Source organism: Ambystoma mexicanum, chromosome 3p (genome assembly GCF_040938575.1).
Source record: "Ambystoma mexicanum isolate Mex_15411 chromosome 3p, UKY_AmexF1_1, whole genome shotgun sequence".
NCBI classification, from domain to species: Eukaryota; Metazoa; Chordata; class Amphibia; order Caudata; family Ambystomatidae; genus Ambystoma; species Ambystoma mexicanum.
In genome coordinates, this window is record NC_090925.1 from 876,485,246 (window position 1) to 876,505,622 (window position 20,377).

A 20,377-nucleotide genomic window follows, 5' to 3' on the forward strand; every position below is an offset into this window, starting at 1 on the left:
GCCTTATCTGCATTACACTCTTCTTATAGAAACTCTTAGAGAAGTTGCTTATGTCCCAACTAGTCCATCACACTGAATCTGTTGGGTGTCTCCACAACCACGAGTCTGGCTTTAGAGCAGCCAGAGGCACGGAAACTGCTCTTCTGAACACCCGTGATGACTTACTCTCAAACGTCGATTCCAAATCTCCTTCTGTTCTCATCCTCCATGATCTGTCCTCTGCCTTTGAAACGGTCAATCATTCCATCCTCTTAAATCAACTCTTAAATCAACTTCGTGATATCCTGGGCATCCCGGACCGGGCACTGGATTGGTCGACCTCTTTCCCTTCAAAACGGCCTTCCACGGTGCAACTGGGCCCTTTTCTCTCCTCTACCTCACTCTCTTCTTGCGGCGTCCCTCAGGGCTCTATCCTCTCGCCGTGGCTTTTCAACATTTACCATGCCCCTTTGTCCACTTGATCTCCACCTCTCCACCTTCTCTCCACATTTCCAGTGTTATGCTGACAACACATTCCCGACTGTCTGACTATTCAGGCATGGTGTGCTGCTAATGATCTCTTCCTTAACGCCAGCAAGACTGAGATCCTTCTCATTGCGACTCCTACCCCCTCCTTCCCTCCTACTCTGTGGCCGCCCTCCTTGGGCACCATCCCCTCACCCTCCTGTGAGGCTAAAAACGTGGGTGTCATCTTCGACTCCTCTCTTCTTCTCACATCATATCGCTGACCTTGCCAAGAAAGCCCACTTTCAGCTTCACCTCCTCAGAGGCATTCTCCCATTCCTCACCTTCCCCAGGAACAAAATGTCTCCAGAGCTCTGGTTCTCTCCAGGCTGGATTACTGCAATAACCTCTTCCTTAATCTGCCACTTTCCTCCCTCCGCCCTCTTCAACTAATCCAGAATAGGATTGCAAGATTTATCCTTGGCCTCAAGTCCAAGAACCGCATCTCTCCAGCCCTAAAATCTCTCCACTGGCTCCCGGTGGCTGCAAGGATCAAATTCAAGACCCTCTGCATCACCTACAAGGCTTTCTGGGGCCTGGGATTCAGCTTCATCCAACTCTCTCTCCCTCACTACCACCCTGCTAAAGTACTTCATTCCTCTAGCTCCAACTCTCTGCTGATCAGATGTTCCTCCAAGCAGAGAGTGGGGGGTAGATCTTTCCTCGGCAGGAGCCTCTCTCTGGAACAGCCTCACTGCCCCTCTCCGGCTTGACCTGGATCGCCTTATGTTCTGGAAGCTTCTCAAGACCTTCCTTTTCTCCTCCTCCTTCCCTCTCCCCCTCCCTTGCTAGGCTACACCTGCCGCTGCAACTTGTTGCCGGTGTCCCTTATGAGTCTTACTCCGGCCAGGACCTCCTTCGACCAGTTTTCCTCTGCACCCCTCTTTACCAGCACTTGGTCTTGGGCATCCTTCCCTGACTAGCCTGCTGAATCTGGTCCACACCGATCCTCGCACTAGTTGACCCCCACCCTGATTCCCCAGGCACTTGCTCTCCTGGGCTCCTCTTAGCACTTACCCAGCCCCTGGGCCCCTGCCCCCTCTCTCTATCCCATCCCTTTGCCCTGATCTTCACCCTTCCTCTGCACTTCTTGTTACTGCACTTGCACAATCCGAATGTCGCAAGGCCTAGTAGGACCGTTATTGTTATTTTCTCCTCTGTCCACCAACCCTCTTTGTTGTCTTGTGGCACCTGGAAACACTTTTTGCTGTATAGGCGCGATGCAAATGTTCAATAAATAAAGGAGAACCCAAAGGGTTTCCAGCAACACTGCACATAGTGTGCTGCAAAAGTTAAACACAGATGCCTTTAAAGAGGAGGGAAGCAGACTCCCTAAGAAAGTAAAAACACAGAGTTTCAAACGTCAAAGCAAATAATAATGAATGAGGGGAAAACAGCTCCCCTCATTCAGGATAGAAAGAAAAAGGTCCAGAAGTCAGAAAATATTACTGGGGGTCTCACTAGGAGAGGGGATAAAGCATAACAATGATTAATCTCCCCAACATTGGTAAATGCCAATACAAACCCTGTGTCAAGAGATAGATAAATACATCATTCATGGTGACAGCCCCTCTTCTGACCCAATACCGTATGGTGAGAAACGCTATGCACTGAGGCAACCATACCAGCCTTATCCCGGATCAAGACAAGAAGAGATGGACCTGATGTAACCGAAGCTAGTGAGAGCAAGTGACCTCGCTGCCAAATGACACACGCGAGCACAATAGAAATGAAGCAGATATGCACTCACCATGAAGAAACACGAACACTAGGTCAAATGTGAATTTAGACACAAAGCATATTGCTTGCACCAAATAGACATGAAGAATATAACATAACCAATGTATTTGCTGGAATGCAACACGAACGATATTCATATATAGCTTGCTAAACGTAGAAACACAACAGTAATGAATGTCCATCTCGTATAAAATGGACAGCAGAGCCACATTACAGTGATTGAGAAGCCTTGAGGCTGCAGAGAGGCTGGACTTGCTGAAGTAGCTGAAATACAGATGTGTGCAGGACAAACAATGGCTGTGCGGCCCCCTTCTTAGGTTACTGTGTAATAAGGGAGGTCTGGATAGCTCTGAAGAGAACAGAAGATAATTCCGAAGCGTAAGACATATTATTTTCAGATTAAGTAGAGAACAGCCTTTGGATGCCAGGTGCCTACTAATTAAAAGCATGATACTGTACGAGAAACGGATCGCTTAAGTCTCCAGTGGCCAGAGAGGGTATTAACACCTATATTAATTTGAGCTAAAATCATGGTAAAAGCTGAGTAAATTAATTCAAAGCATGGTCTTCTCACACGTGACCTATAATTGGAAGACACTGGCCCTCATTACGAGTTTGCCGGTCCGGTAACAACGGTACCGGTAAGCTTGCTGGTGCTACCGGCGCCCCGATTCCCATTTGAGCCCTATGGGGCTCAAATGGGAATGGGGACTAATAAATTCCGGCACCCGGCAATGGGGATGTACCGGGTCCGCCGGGGCTGAAATGCCACGTACATCCCCATTGCTGGATGGTGGTAAAAAAACAAATCCGGGGGCAGTCCGTGCCGGTAATCACCAGCATGGCTGCCACCAAAGTCGTAATGAGGGGAACTGTCTATTCATTAACTCCACAAAACTGTGTGGGTAATCCCCTTACTTTGCAGATACCTAGGTAACAACAACAACAACATATATTTGAATTATTCAATTCAGGGCTAGGGCAGAACAATGGATCCGTGCGGGCAAGTATGCAAATATTTTTCAATTTATTATTCTTTATAGTTTAAAAATACACAAACCAATTCTACGATACATACACAATGGACAAAAACATTGCATTCTAATACATGAACCCGATGTTGTGCAAAAACCATGCATAGAAAGTGCAAATATGCATGAGTGCAAATCAGCTAGTTTTTCTGCTGTAAACACAGTTACATTCTATATGGAATACATTAAAACATGTAATATTCTTTATTATTACACACATCCCTATCCAAAGAATATAAAATGTCATACAAAAACACCATTCATTACAGTAGTCTACTAATGGTTCTCCAGAGGGGCAAGCAGCTCTTCGGTATTCAATATCCAACTTCCCTTAATCTAGTTTTGACAGATAAACAACTAGAAAAATTGGAACTGATGCCCGTCTTCTTCAGGACCTGACTGTTTCGTGAGAAGGTGCCTGATCTGTTTCTGCTTTACACAAAATGTGATGGAGAATCTCTAGCGATTCTAAAACATATATGTGCCATCAAAATCTCTTGATTAGACTTACCTGTTCAACCAACCATTCATCTGCACTTTTAGCTCCTATAAATACTTTGCAGCGAGAGCATTTACCATTAGCTTGTCTTGAATTACTTGATAGGGAAACACCTCCATCATCAATTCAAATACAACAAATCCTGCAATAACATGACTGGGAGCAGGGGCATGCCCTGGACTTTAGGAAGCATGACAGTTACACAAGATCTAGAAACCACGGTATCCCTACAAAATATTCTCACCAAAGATATCGCCGTACAAATGGCCATTTGTCTCGCCATAGGCGATATTTTTGGGGGGGATAATTTGTGGGAGCGGGGGTGTCCGCCGCACATTTTAAAATAATGCAGGGGTTGCGGGTGTGTCCCCCACAGGGTCCATGGGTCAATATTGCCACAAAAATATGGCGATATTTTGTTTTGCTATATCTTTACGTGGATATTAACACATGGAACCAAAACCTTCACATTCTCTATGCATTCACTACAGTGCATCACAGAATGACAAATTGTAATAGGTTCTGTTTATTGCTTCGGTGAGATGTCTTGACTTTTGGGAGAAGCCCTGATTTGGGTTCTAGCTGCCACTAATGGTCACTTAGGGGTCTCTAAAGATGGAATGGAAGGGTGAGGCAAAAGAAGGCATCTTTATATTTCAGGATCACTGCAGTGTTTGGGGTTCAGGGCAGAATCTTGGCCATTTCACTCACTGCTTTGCCTTCCTCTCTCCCTCTACTTCCTTGCAGGTCCTACCCGCAACTCCACCATGGTGGTGGAGGTGGAGAGCTTCTTTGGTGTCTACATGCTTTTCTGCACTAATCCCAAGTTCAAAGGTCGCATCTACATCGGCTTTACTGTCAACCCTGAGCGCCGTATCAACCAGCACAATGCCGGCAAGCATAAAGGGGGTGCCTGGAGGACCAGTGGCCGGGGGCCTTGGTGAGTACTACTGTTGTCCAGATGTGAGGTGGTCCGACATGAGATCTGGATGGTTCCCGACATTCTCTGTGCCACAGAGGGACTTGTAGCCTGGACTGTCTTTCACAGTTCTACAAAATCATTGCACTTTGGCAGACTGGCACAAGCCTATCAACCTTTCTGAGACTGTCTTGATCTTACACTAACCAAATAAATATTGTTCTTTGCACACAGAAACATTTCACTGTAAAATCAAAATTTAACCTACAGTATTGTTTGTATTAGAAAGACGAATGGGTACACACACAAAGTTGTGTGAGTTAGCTGTGATGAAGAGAAGGTTGTTCTGTTTAGCAACTCTGATTTTGCATGTGGAGCATTGAAAGGTATCAGACAAGCGCCAATGAAAATTTGGTCATTCTAACGGGGACACGGATTTTCAAACAGCGATTTGTTTCATTTCAGTCGAGCTTTGTTTTGGTTACAAATACCATAAAAGCACTCTCAACAATATCAATCATAAGAAAAACATCAGAATATGAAATGCATAATTCATTCTTTTTGAATTACAGCTAATATATGAATAAAGTATACAAAAAAACTACTCTCAAATTACTTCACACTATGGCTCTAGTAATCCTACTTGTCTCAAATCATGTAACATTGTTAAAAAATGTTGAAAATATCAACTGATAAAAGTATTCTAAACATTATTGAAATGGCAATTGATAATGAGTATGCAAATTTGTCAACAACATAAAAAATCTAGGGGTTCATGGTTGAGTTTTTTTGTTGCATCAATCTTGGATTTCTTTGCTGATGTCTTGGTTTTATCAAGATACATGCAGCATTGTGAAGCAAATGTATTTGTTTATATACAGGAGGAACTCAAAACCCTGCTATGACCACAAAAGAATGTACAATAGATAAGAAATCAGATTTGACAGGAATCAGTGAGCTTCTTACAACTGGACCAGTTTGGGGACATGCGGATCAGGTTGTGGAGGAGAGTAAATGAAACTGTCACCGGGGACAATACATAAGTGGACATACCTAGATTAAGGACAACCAACATTGGCCATTATTAAGTGCAGGTAGGCTGTACGGCCAGCTGTGAAATGTTCTAGTGCCCATAACACTGTGACGTCAGAAGCAGATGGAATACAGACAAATTGCAATTTGCAATGAGAAACACCAAGACCGTAAAAAAGTGCTATTAAATGACATCCAGGAGCCTAATAGAGCAGGAAGGAAAATATAAAAATGGGTGTCTGTCTATTGGGTCAAATTATCTCGTGGACAGGTTGGTGGGGCATGTGACATGCCCTCGTTACTAGGGTAAGCTAACAGATTAGCAGTTGGGTTATGGCTGCTCTTCCCCTTGGGTCAACTACTGATGAAAAATGAAAGTTCTATACAAAAGACACTACTAAACGCAACATACTTTCTCAATAAGCTTGTGGGGGAGCGCCTTACATCATGATGTACCGACATCCAAATGATGACAATTGCTTTTTAAAGAACACCTATAGCTTGAATGAAATTGTTACTGGATCCATTAACTATTCCAGAAAGCCCTGTTTTTGCAGCACTAGCTGTATATAGGCTACCCAAGGAGCTTTCCATGCCTAGGTAGCTGCCTTGGCATGAAGGATAACTGCCTGAGACACAGTGCCTGTTGGTTTCTCCAGGGCTATTCCCAGGACTGAGGCCTGAACAACGGTTCCAAAGTCTGTGGCAGGGATGAAGGGCTTGCTTTCCAAAGGTGAGCAAGCCTATGAAAGGCTGTGTGCGTTTCCTTAGAGAAGTGGGTATTAAAGGTACGTTTGTACAAAATTGGGTATGATACAGTTCAAGCTTGCGCCAAGAAACACTGAAAGTATTCTCTATATTAAGATAGACCTCTCTGTTTGAAAACAATTGGTTGCTCTAAGTAAGCAATATATTACACTCAACCCCTTTGTGCAGGCAATCTAAAGGAAAGGTTACTTTTGGTGATGAAGACAAGGAATTTTCTGCAGGATGCAAGGTGAGGAGAGACGCAGTCTAGTTTAATTTTCATCAGCTTGTTCTGGATTTGAGCGTGTTTGGTGGAGCCCCCAAAGAAGATGAATTATGTCTTAATGGAGCCTCTGTTTCAATGAAGTCCTTGGCATCCAAGCTTGAACGGGTTAAAAGTCAAATTGTAATTGGATGTCGTTGATGGAATTGACTGTTCCTCAGAGATGGGTGTCATCAATGTATTGGTGGATGTTGATGTCAGAGTTGGCAAGGATTTGCTCAGTGATTCGATGTAGTGATTGCAGAGGATTAGAGATAGGATGGACTCTGCTAGTTATGGGGCTGCGTTGGAGTCTGTTGGTGCCCATCTGGACAAGCTGGTGTCAGTATATTAGGTAGGATGAAAACAATCGTAGAACTGTGTCGTCAACCCTCTTGTTACTGATAACCATTTTGAAAAGTGCCTTGTGTTCGACTGAAATGAGTGGCATTCTGGTCAGTTCGACCTAGTTGACTAAATGGAACTTTTTTTTTTTGTAGTAGTAGTAGTAGTTTTAGCTACTCCCAACAAAGAACTGTAGAATAAGCAATTGACATAGCAGTAAACACTAGACCTAATAATAATAATCTTGTGTTGCTATACAGCACTTAATGCCAGCCTCCTACATCGTCTAAGCCCTGTAATAACCAGTGTTATTACCTCCTTTTCAATGGTACTTAATATATCGACCGCAGAAGGATTAAGCAGAAAATGCGAATTTGCAGAATGTAGGATGACTTTTATGAGTGAGTGAGGGAGTAAATAACTTTATTTGGAAAAATAAAATTCCTTCAAACTGAAAGTGCAAAACACATTCCAAAACAGTCAACCAATAAACAACACGATGCCAGAAAACAGAATTACAAAAACAGATTACATTTAAGAATAGAAATGAAACAGTAAGTACAGGCGATAGTCTATTAAAACCATGAAAGCACATATTGACATATAATTCATTTTTTAGCAAACTGGCCTTGATTCTTAAAGATGTTTTAAAAAATCTGCGCAAAAATGGTGCTATTACCGGTGTCTCTGCCTTTAAAAGAAAAGGAAGAGCTGATTCCATTGCCCAAAATTCACCAATTTAAGGATTGGGGTTAAGAAGTGCTAACAAGGCTTCACATAAACTGGTCAGAAAATAAACACATGAAGGAGATCTTCCTTTTCAGCATTACAAATCTGCCAACTTCGATCTGTTATCAAGTTACCTGTCCACTTTGCAGTAATCCCCTGTAACCAAATCACATTAAGTAGCTCTAGAAATGTTATGTTATGTTTTGTATTGTCCATAAAGCTTTCTGGGGCCTGGGTCCAAAATACCTTCAACTATACCTCCGTAAATGCCTCCCCTCTCAGACCTTCGCTCCTCTACCTCTAACTCCTCCAGGATCAGGGTCAGCCGTTTTTCAAAGAAACGAACTTGGGGCAATTCTCTGTCTTCGGCTGAGGCCTCCCTTTGGAACTGCCTCCCTGCCACCTTGAAACTTGAGGAGAACCATCTACGGTTTCTGAAGCTTCTGAAGACCTTCCTCTTCGCCTCTGCCGCTCATCTCCCCGGTTGGTCTGTTTTCTCTCTCGGCACTGTTTCACCTGGCCACCCCCTGTCCTTCGAGCACAGTTACCTGCTTACCCTGCCACCCTTGTGCACTGCCTCCTGGCCATCCCTTGCACTGGGGCCTGTATCTGTATCCATAGTTCCCTCCCATTCATCTTCAGCACTTATCAGATATAGCCTATCTGACTTACCTTGCACTTTGCCACTCACTGGCTGCACAACCACTGTTCTTGATCACCTTTATTTATTTATTCATTTATCATTTATCTTGTTTCTCTTCTATGCTCTGCACTTTCCAATTTCTTCCCCCTCCCATGCACTATGCCCCCTTTTTCCCTTCCCCATGCACTTGTGTGTTCTCAATGTCACTGGGCCTAAGTAAGATCGTTTGTTTTTGTTCTCTCCCCTATTTTTTCTTTCCTCTGGAGCTCGTGTTGGTTTGAGCTCTGTCTGTGATCTGAACAATGACTGAGGATGGAGCATCTACAGACTGTACCTGCCCCTTGCACATGAGGTAGGAGCATTGCAGCCATCAGTCTTGAAAATAGAACTTTGTCCTGGGCAAAAAAAAACGAAAAATCGGAATTTTGTTGCAAAATTCGGAAAAAAGCACACCGGAGCATTTCTTTTTTTATCCTGCACATTTTCCATCTGTGCACATGTTCCTGTCTGCTGCCCACATGCTCATTCTGAGGTGAGAGCCATTTCAGAAAGCCTTTCCTGGAGCCTCGTGGCTTTTCAAACATGGCCGCCGTATTTTATTATCACTGAAGGCTCCCTGTGGCCTCCAGCAACTGCCTTTTCTGCCTGCCTATTGATCACCTGGAGTATCATATTGGCCTATGGTGGACCGGCAGTCTTCAGCTGGCCCACCCCTTCCAAAGTCCCTTTCAACTTCCCTGTCTGCTTTACAGGCTGCAACATAAGATTACTGCACCAGCCAAACCCTCACTCAGGCTGCTACCCCTGGACTATTGGACTGCCATGACTCTCCTACCATTTTCCGTTTGGGTTAGTTTCTTCCTTCTTGATTTACCTGTACTTCCTTCGCAGAGAGTACTCTCAACTCTCCCTGTTATGTACTCATTTGAAGCTTTATCTATACTCACCTCTACCAGCTGATTACCACTCTAAATTCCTTAACTACTGATCTCCCATTTATTTGAAAGTCAAACTGGGTGTATTTTTGCATTTAGCTGAAGTCAAACCTGAGTGTATTTTTGCATTTAGCTTTACTTGAGTGTATTTTCTGCACTTAGTTGCAAGTTCAACTTCGGTGTATTTTTTGCATCTAACTTTGGCCATTGATTGTAACCTGCCAGCCCAGTGACTGTTCAATACTGCTTTACTTGCTTACTCTTCCCTCTGCCTCCTCTCTTTTCCCACTCATGGCGCTCTCTGTCTCTCCCATCTATTCCAACTGCTTCTCTATCAGCTATCCTTCCCTTCTCACTAAGTCTGGAAAAAAGAAATGTAAAAAGAATATCTTGGCCTCCAACCCTGGTCTTCCTACCGCTGATACCTATACCAGCGCCTCTTCCAAACAGACCCTCATCCTCTTTGTTGTCCCTTCGCTGGATCTATGGACCCCCCATATGATCTCTGTGCTTTGACCTGCCTCCTCCTCTCCCATTAATAGTGGCACTCGCTGGGATGTCCTGATGGCCTCTTTCAACTCCTCCAGAGTCATCCTTAATGTCTACCTAAATGGCACTATCATGGTCCAAGGTCCTCAGGCCAATCTCCTCCTCTTCGATAGGCGCTTCCCTCGCCTCATCAACTTCCTCTCATTTCCAGCTGTCCCCTCCTCTCACTCCTTGGCTACCTTTCCCACTTTTTCCTCCTTCTCTGCCACTCTACAGGCTACCTCCCCAACTCTGCAGGGCGTACCTTTGATTTGTACCCCTCCCTGGAAGGTCTTTAAGGCTGGCAACCTTCTTCTTGCCACTCTCAACTCTCGCTCTGCTGTGAAACACTCCTCTGACATCTGCCACCTCCTTGAAGAACTGGACCTTGATGTCCTTGGTCTTACTGAGACATGGTTCAGGGACAGCTCTGTCACAAGCTTTGACACTCTACTCCCTGAGGGCTACAAGATCCTCTCTGTTCCCAGATCCACTCGACCTGGAGGGGGCGTAGCCCTGATCTTTCCTGAGGAGATTCCCACCACTATCATCCCGATGTACTCCTCCTTTTGAATGCCTTGTCTGCAGGCTCTCAATCTCTCCCAGCCACTCCCTTACTGTTGCTACTCTCTACCGGCCCCCCGGGCAAATCACCTCTTTTCTCTCTGAGTGGACTGACCTCTCCTCCTCCCTCCTGGCCTCAGCCACTCAACTCCTCCTCCTTGGTGACCTCAACATCCACCTCGATTCTCCCTGTCACTCATCTCTGCTCTTTCGCAACCTCTGCAATTCCCTCTTCCTCTCTATCCTCCCCTCTGGCCCGACGCACTCTGCAGGACACACACTTGATGTCTTGATCTCCCTTGGCCTCCCCCTCTCTATCCCTCTGACCACTCCTCTCTCCTGGAGTGACCACTGCCTTCTCTCCTCCCATCTCGCACTCTCTTTCGCCCCAAGCCAACCTCACCCCAACGCTGCCACTTACTTTCTCGGACATCCGACCTATGAAGCGTGTGTGAGCTGAGGCTTTCGCTGCCATCTTCTCTCCCCTCCTCCGGCTGACTCACACCCCGACACAACCCTGTCCCTTCTCTGCTCTTCTATCTCTGATACTCTTGATGCTCTTGCCGCTGTAATGAGGATCCGCTTGAAGCCCAAAGCCAAGTGCAATTCCTGGTATGACTCCGACCTAGCTACTTTTAAACGGAGGTGTACGGCAGCTGAGAGGAAATGGAGGGCTTCTTGTTCATCCTCTGACAAGCTGGCCTGTCGCCTGCTCCAAAGGCAATACCGACTCTGTCCGCACTAAGAAGAGAGCCCACATTCAAGCCTGTCTTTCTGCGGCATCTAACAACTCGGCTGAACTCTTTAAAATCTGCAAGGAGCTTGCCAACCCTACGGCAGTCTCCACCGCTCCTCTTGCCTCCCAGGCTCTCTGTAAAGCCCTTGCCTCGCACTTTATTTAAAAAACCCAGGACATTCTGTCCACCCTCTCCTCCTCTGCCCCCATTCCCTCTCATCTTGTGCTTGCAGACCACCCTTTAACCACCCCCCCACCGTCCTTTTCTTCCTTTCCTATTTTCTCCCCTGATGAGGTCGCTAGATCTATGAAAGCCTCGTCAAAACAGGATCATCCCTGTTCCTTTAAAACCATCAAGGACCACATTGACACCCTCGCTCCAGCCCTTGCCGATTTTTTTCAACCACTCCTTTGCCTCAGGATCTTTCCCCTCCTCTCTGAAGCACTCCCTTGTGCATCCTCTTCTCAAGAAACCCACAGCTGATCTTTCCTGTCCGGCTAACTATCAGCCAATTTCCATTAGCCCCTTTCTGGGCAAACTCATGGAAAAGCTGGCCATCTCTCAGCTTAACCTTCATTCAGACTCTGTTGGCTGTCTCCATGACCACCAGTCTAGCTTCAGAGCGGCCAGAAGCACAGAAACTGCTCTCCTGAATATCTGTGAAGATCTGCTCTCCAACCTGGACTCCAACATTCCCTCTGTCCTCATCCTTCTTGATCTCTATTCTGCCTTCGACACGATTAACACCACCATCCGGCTCAATCGTCTCAGTGATAACCTTGGCATCACTGATCAGGCTCTGGCCTGGCTGACCTCTTTCCTCTCTAACCGACCCTCCAAGGTTCAACTGGGGTCCGTCCTATCATCTATCTTCCTCTCTACCTTTGGGGTTGCCCAGGGGGTCTAACCTCTCGCCCTGGCTCTTCAACCAATACCAGGCAACTCTCGCCCACTGCATTGCCATTTTCTGCTCAAATTTCCAGTGCTAAGCTGATGACACTCAACTCATTTTCTGGCTGCCCTCGGCCATCTCCTCTCCCTCTCTCATCTCTGAATGCCTTACTGCCATCCAAGATTGGTGTGCCGCCAATAATCTTTGCCTGAATACCAGCAAGACTGAGATCCTCCTCATCGGCACACCATCTCCATCCTTCTCCCTCACCCTCTGGCTGGCCTCCCTTGGCCCTCCTCCTACTCCTACCTGCGAGGCTAAGAACCTTGGGGTCATCTTTGACTCCACACTTTCGTTCTCCGCCCATATCTCTGAGGTCTCTAAAAAGTCAAACTTCCTACTGCACCTCCTCAGAGGTACTCTGCCTTTCCTCTCCTTCCCTCAGAAGCTCACTGTCTCCCAAGCTCAGGTTCTCTTTAGGTTGGACTGTTGTAACAGCCTCTTTCTAAATCTACCTGCCTCTACTCTCCGCCCTCTGCAACTCATCCAGAACAGGACTGCAAGACTTGTCCTTGGCCTCAAGCCCTGGAATCGTATCTCTCCAGCCCTGAAATCTCTCTGTTGGCTCCCAGTGGTTGCAAGGATTAAATTCAAAACCCTCTGCATTGTCCACAAGGCTTTCTGGGGCCTGGCCACCCTCTGTCCCCTGGGCCCAGGTACCTGCTCACACTGCCACCCTCCTGCACTGCCTCCCAGCCACTCCTTGCACTGGGGACTGTATCTGTATCCTTACAGACACCCCCCCCCTTTCTTCTTTTTCTGCACTTATCAGACTTACCCAGTCTGCTGCCTTAAACACAGCACACTTGCTGGCTGCACTACCACTGATTATTGCCCCCATTTTCTATTTATTTTTTATTTATTATTATTTATATTAATCTGCTCTCCTCTGCTCCACACTTTCCACTCTCCCCCGTCCATGCACTTTTTCCCTTTTCCCATTCACTTGCGCATTCTCAATGTCACTGGGCCTAGTAAGATCGTTGGTGTTGTGTTGTGTTCTCCCCTGTTCCCCTCCCTTGGCTAGTCGCCCTTTGAAACACGTGTGTACGAGCGCGATACAAATAAATGATCATACCATATTCCCCCCTCCCTTTGCCTGTTCGCGCTCTGAAACACCTGTGTATGAGCGCGATATAAATAAAATATATGGTATGTTAAAGGCACCTATATAGCGCACTGTCACCAACGGAATTCGTCCCCAGGCGCTCTGGCGGATCTGTAAATAGGAAGGAGGGCAGGTAGGGTTAGTCGGGAGGAGGGGAGTAGGAGAGTGGGAGAGGTGGTGTGCTGTTGGCAGCTTCAGCTCGGTATACACAGAGTGCTGAGCTTTGGTGCAATTATCGAATCGTGCGAGACCTCGTGCTGTAGGTGCTGTTTATGTGTTGTTGATGCAGTGTGATAAAGTGCGTGCGGATTGCCGGGAGAGAAATTGTTGTGTGAGTTTTGTGTAGGTTGAGTATGCAGAAAATTGAGGGTTGGATGGATGGGATTAGTGGGGTCTGTATCCTGATTCAGGTACTTCTGGTTCCATTTGATGAATATGGGCCATCTCGTCGTGGTGATGCTGCGTGGATCTAGCTGAACCATAGTGAATATTGTATGGAGTGATAGGTGTGTCTGAACCTTTTCTTCGGGTGTGGAGCTGGGTTGGTACTATCTATTCTCTTGTTATCTAATGTGACACTGGTCAGTTGAAGCTTTGAATGGTTCAGGGTCAGAGGGCTGTTGATGAGGCGTCCTAGTGCATCCGTCTTGGTCAGTCTGTGTATTCAGTAGTTAGTTTCCTCTCTATCATGACTAGTTTCCTTCTATCATGACTATCTTTCAGTTAGTTCTTTGGTTTCTGTGGGGTGACTTCCTTAGGGCGATTGTTTAGTTGTAGTTTGCATGTGATGGCGCATTGTGCTTCCCGCTAGATCTTGATGAGCATTGTGTAATGTGGGTGCTTATTTCTGTTTCTCACCCTCTTGATTTGAGCTAATGGTACAGGGTTTCTTATTCCTTGCTGTCTGCAGTTGATTAGATCTGTTGGGAATGGCTGTAGTTTATTTGATTTGATCAGTCGTCCTGGTGTTTCTGTCTTTGTCTTGCCATGTATTGGGTCTTTGGTCCTATTACGCCTGTCTCTCGGGTAGTCGTTTGGTATGTCGTGGGATATTTTCCTTAGGGTTTTTCTGTCGATTGCTTGGTGTGGGTCAGGGTCTGTCTCTTCGTTCATCGATGTTTTAGTTGTGTGTGCCCCTGTGGCTGGTCTTTCTAGTTATGACGTGAAGAGCCAAATTGTGAGTAGTTTCCTGAATAGTAGGTGGTTTCTTGTGTTACGTATGTACTTTGGAAGGTCGTTCCAGGTTTTCGGCGCTTGTTGAGAGAAGGAAGATCCTCCGAGTTTTCTTTTGTTGTAGGGTTTCGGTTCCATGCGGATGTCCATGCTTGATCTGAGCGTTCTTGTCGGTTGATGTAGGCGCAGTTTGTCTCTCAGGAACTAGGCGCCTGCTCTATGCGTGATGCACATTGTTTTGAATTTTATTTGTTGTTTTATTGGTAGCCAATGTAGTGTTTTCAGCGCTGGTGTGGTGTGTTCTCTTTGGGGTAGTTTCAGAAGCAGTCTGGCTGCCACATTTTGTATGCACTGTAGTTTTTTAAAAGTCGTTCAGGCATACCTATATATAGGCTGTTGGCGTAGTCTACTCTGGACATGACGAGGGCGATGATGGTGGTTGTTTTGTTGGCGAATGATAGGAACAGTAGGATCCTCTTTTCCGCTCGCAGGAGGAAGAAGCATTACTTGAAAAGAGCGTTTACTTGTGGCTCTAGCGTGAGATTATTGTCCATCAGGACCCTGAGGTTTTTTACAGTCAGCGAGGGTGCTGGGGTTGTCCCGAGTTCCCTTGGCCAAGGAATGAAGTGGTTTTGACTCCATTTTTTGTGACAATCATTATTTCTGTTTGCCTGGGTTTATTTTGAAGCAGTTGGAGTTCATCCAGATGAATTCATTGCAGAGGCAGTTTTATAGCGTTGAGTTTATTTCCAGGTTGTATTGTATTTTGAAGATTATTTGTTTATAGTCGGTGTAGTTGTTGCAGGTGAGGCTGTGACTTTTGATGATTCTGATAAGTAGATAGAGGTAGATGTAGAATAGTAGCGGGGAGAAGGATGATCCTTATGGTACTCCACAGGTGGAATCTCTCAGGCTGGATTTGAAGGGTTTCATCCATACGGCTTCTGTTCCGTTTGTTAGGAAAGATTTGATCCATAGTAGGGTGTTGTCTGTTATTCCGAGTCCTTCTAATCTCGTTATGAGATGCCGTGATTAACTGTGTGAAATGCTGCTGATAGGTCTAGGAGTATTTCAGCTTATTTGCAGCGTCGTTTTGTTTTCTCCAGTCAAGTTCTTGTCTTCGGTTTTTCCGTTTATGAGAAGGAGTGAAAGGTTTTTCTTTGGCGATGTTGTCTATAGTTGTTATAATCCAGGAGTGCAGCAGGGCAACCTTTTAGTCCCGGTCCTCTTCCATAAATGTTGGGTGTGGTTTGCTGAGCTCCAGGAGTTCAATAAGGTTCGAGTATTTGATGGTTCTCCAGTTTCTTTTCATGATGTTCAGTGTTTTGTCTCGTTGACTGTTTACTGGAGTGGTCATTTTGATTATGAAGGGAATGATGAGGTGGTCACTCCAGAGTATTTGAAATGGGGGTGCCGTGGTAAGGAGTTGTTTGTTTGCGAAGATTGCGTCAAGTGTATGCCCTGCTGAGTGGGTTGCTCCTTGACTAGTTGTTGTAGATTCATTGCTGCTAATTGGCTGGTTAGAGATTTTTGTATGGCCATGGTTTCTTCTTCGAACCATATGTTGAAGTCTCAGAGGACGATCAGGTGATTGTGTTCGAAGGGATTGTGTCCTCGACGTATTTCTTATCTTGATAGATTACTTCCAGCTTGCTGGCCTCGGAAACATTTTTCAGTAGAGGGCGCTGCGCGTCAGCTTCCCTCGAGTTGGTGTCCCTCGACAGCCTCTGTATCTGCGCCGACGCTGTTTTTCCGCACTTCGTGGGCCTCAGAATCGTGTTGCTCAGTTCTTTATTCAAGTATATTCTTATTATTCCTCGAAGATATCTTCTTCATTCGATGGCTTCCTCTTCCGACCGTCGACCCCGCGGACCGGCTTCAAAAAGTGTCGAGATTGTGGGAAGAAATGTCATGGACGGATCATCACAGGATCTGTTTGGTGCCTGGGATCGGAGCATCACTGTTCGGAATGCGAGGACTGTATGTCCATGACGGCGAAAGCCTTGAAGGAGCGTAAGGGGAAGCTAGAAAGAGGTAAGACTCTTAAAACTTCTACTTCTTTGAAAGTTTCCTCGGCAGAGTCGAGACATTCGTCTCCTCGCCGTCATAGGAAACATTCCCGCACAAGGTCTCGAAGCGGTTCCCATCAGTCTTCGAGATCACAAACACTCGAAAAAGAGGCGTTGTAGATCTCCCTCTTCTTCGTCTTCTTCCACTTCCCCGGAAAGGGTCACCTGCCCCACGAAACACAGCTCTCCAGCTAAGTGGGAGGAATTCCGCAAAAAAATGCTTAGCGTCTTCGAGAAAGCGGCCTCGACCCCCTCGGAGAAGGATAAAGGTGATACCCTGGGTGAAAGACCTGAAAAATGGAAATGCTGCAAGTCGTTGCACCCGGCGAAAGAAACTGCCCGAGAGAGTCATGAACCCTCGAGCAAAGGCAGTAAGACCACATCATCGACGCCGGCGTCGAAGGCTCCTTCGACTCATAAATCTGCATCATCAACGCCTTTATCGAAGGGCCCGTCGACACACAAATCGGTCGAATCGACGCCGTCTTCGACGCCGCTGTTGACACCGATAAAGGACAGACCTACTGCTGTTACTACATCTCTGTCAGTAGACGTACCGGGGGCTTTGACCATTACCGCGAGGATGTCGTCGATAACCTCGACGACTCCGAGTAGGATCCCGATCCTCTCGAGTTCTTCGAGGCCTCTTCATACTTTTTCGACGCCTTTTTCGGTTTAATCAAAGCCTTTGACTTCCGCATCGACCACTTCAACGTTTTCTCAACCGGTGACTACAAGTTTGGCCCCTTCTGCTTTAGAAATGGGTTTTAAACCATACCCAAGGTGAGATTATTTCAGAGCTTTGTCCTCTATATATGAGGAAGGGGAGGATTCTGACCATGAAAGACCCTTTGGGTTGCAGAGGGCCACTACTCCTATACCAGAGGAATTTATCTCTGAAGAGAATAGATTGAAGGACCTTCGACTCTTTGCATGAGGCAAGTGGTTTAGATACTTCTCCAAAAGTAGAATTCGCTAAACCAGACCCAGGGGAACATGCTGAGACCCCTTACAGGGTCTTAATGGCCAGAATAATAGAGTTCATGGGGTGGTCTACACCTTCACCTTCTTTTCAACAGGATGATTTCACTGACATTTTACTTAAAGGCCCACAGGAGGATCCTGTGGTTCCCTTTCATACTGCATTGCAGAGAAAAATATCTGCCAACTGGGAAACCTCTGAGGTTATCCCGGCAGTTAACAAAAATCTGCTTCTTACCCTGAATATTTGAGCAAACATCCAACCCCAGAGAGTTTGGTTGTACAAGCAGCTACTTCATCGAACAGTAGATCTGCATACCCTACTATTCCACAAGACAGGGATGATAAAAGGTTTGACGCTATGTCAAAAAGGTCTTCTCGGCATGTAGCATGGCGCTTAAATCCATTAATGCTACTTGCACCCTCGCAAGATTCAGCCATACACTTTGGGAGTAGGCTTCATCTGCATCTGAATGCCTCCTGGAAGGAGAGGAAAGGGAAGCTTTTCTGAATATCATTAAAGATGATAAAGACGCAATGTATGAGTCCCTTCAAACTGGCATTGATTCTGCTGACAGTATCAGCAGGGCCATGGCGGCAAGTACTACAATCCGCAGATTTGCGTGGTTGCGAAGTCTGGTTTTGCTTCAGATGTACAGGCCAGACTTTGGAATATGCCCTTTGACGGCACTTCTTTGTTTGGTAAGAAGGCTGATGACAGTCTAGAGAAGTTACACGCATCAAAGGCAGCAGCGAAATCTCTTGGAGCTGCAATCCGTCAAACTCTGTATTGCCCCTCAGGAACCTCTTGGAGAGGACAGCCGGCTCAAAGGGGCCAAAAACGATTCACCCGCAGTGGACGGGTTAAAAGTACAAAAGCCACAGCAGGTGCCTCCTTGCCCTCGACATCTGCGTCAGCTGCCTCTAAACCACTCTGAGATCTCTCCTCACAAGACACCAGTAGGGGGTAGGTTAACTCAACATCTGACGGAATGGCAGGCTATTACGTCAGATGCTTGGGCATTGGAGACAGTTGCCCAAGGTTACTGCCTGCCTTTTCTACGCATCCCTCAGAGTCATCCACCAGGGAACAACTCTTTGAAGTTTCCAGATCCGCTCCTTTCGCAGGAGATTCGAGACCTGCTAGAGAAAGGTGCCATAGAACCGGTACCTGTAGCGGAGAGGAACAAGGGTTGGTATTCCCCCTATTTTCTAGTACCGAAGAAGGACGGAGGACTGAGACCCATCTTGGATTTACGAGAATTGAACAAATTCCTCAGGAAGGACAAGTTCAAGATGGTGACTCTCTCTCAGATCCTTCAGGACTGGCTGGCATCTCTAGACATTCAGGATGCTTATTTCCATGTGCCAATTCATCTCAAACACAGGAAATACCTGAGGTTCGCAATTGGCAACTCTCACTATCAATTTCGAGTTCTGCCATTTGGGCTGACCTCCGCCCCAGGGTCTTCACCAAGCTAATGTCGTTAGTGGCTGCAAGTCTAAGGAGGGAAGGGATCCACGTCTACCCCTACCTAGACGATTGGTTGATCAGAGCAGTATCTTCGGAACATTCTCAGATCCAACTAGATTATGTCTGCCACTTCCTTCATAAACTGGGCTTCTCCCTCAATTTAAAGAAGTCACAGATTATACCATCACAGAGACTCCAGTTTATCGGAGCGGTCCTGGACACTTCCCTGGTGAAAGCCGGGGCCACCAGAAGTGAGGGCTCAAGATATTCTCTAGATGGTCACCAAATTTCAAAATGCCCAACGTCGCCCAGCCTTCGACTTTTTGAGGTTGCTAGGCCTCATGGCATCCTGCATCTTCCTTGTGCCAGAGGCTCGCCTGAGAATGAGATCGCTCCAGTGGGCACTAAGAACCCAGTGGTCGCAATTCTCAGGAAGAATGACAGATCTCCTTCAGGTCCCGGACAAAGTGGCGAACTTCAGTGGTGGACCTGTCGGGAGAACATTTTGAAACCAGAACTGTTTTGGCAACCATGGCCGGACATTACAGTAGTCACGGATATGATATGATAGGTTATTTATAACGTGCTTAATACCCAGAGGTTTCTAAGTGCAGACCCAGGGATCGAACCTGTGTTGCTCCGTGTCGTCTTGTTTCCAAGTCGAGCACGCTGTCGCTGAGCTTTCCTCCTGGGACATGCCTCACTCGCAGGGTGGGGAGCCCATGTCAACGACTTGACCATCAGCGGACGTTGGTCTCCATCGGAGTCCAGCCTACATATCAACCTGTTGGAGCTGAGCGCTATCAGACTAGCGCTGAAGGCTTTTCTGCCATCTGTACAAGGGAAAATTTTTCCTAATAATGACGGACAATACAGTTGCCATGCACTACCTCAACAAAAGAGGAGGCGTAGGATCACTGCCACTGTGCAGAGAGGTGATGCAGCTCTGGTTTTGGGCAATTCAGGAAGGAATCTCTCTATCAGCAGTTCACTTAGCCGGAGAGAGGAACTTGACAGCGGACGCTCTGAGCAGGCAGAGCACAGTCTCCCACGAGTGGGAGATAGCTCAGGAAGTCCTTCAAGAGATCTTCACCCTTTGGGGAACCCCTCAAGTGGATCTGTTCGCTACCAGTATCAACAGGAAGTGCGATCAGTTTTGTTCAAGGGAATTTCCCCCGAGAGGAGCTCTAGGGGACGCATTGGTAGTGGACTGGGAGTTTCCACTTCTGTACGCGTTTCCTCCAGTCCCTGTCATTCCTCAGATGATCAGGAGGTTGAGACGATTCCGGAAGACTATGATCCTAATTGCCCCAGACTGGGCCAGGAGACCGTGGTACCTGGACCTTCTGGACATGTCCATCTGCCCTCTGATTCGTTTTCCACACAGGGAAGATCTTCTCTCGCA

General features: G+C 46.5%; 1 protein-coding gene across 11 annotated transcripts in view; it reads left to right on the plus strand.

Moving 5' to 3' along the window:
- LOC138581047 (structure-specific endonuclease subunit slx1-like) overlaps positions 1-20,377 on the plus strand; it is a 353,913-nt gene that overhangs the window by 52,661 nt on the left and 280,875 nt on the right. For all 11 annotated transcript variants that reach the window (XM_069652082.1, XM_069652074.1, XM_069652075.1 and 8 more), the window contains one exon: positions 4,522-4,714. In XM_069652082.1, the coding sequence (XP_069508183.1) occupies positions 4,542-4,714 (173 nt within the window). In that variant the 5' untranslated portion in view covers positions 4,522-4,541. The remainder of the gene's footprint in view (positions 1-4,521; positions 4,715-20,377) is intronic.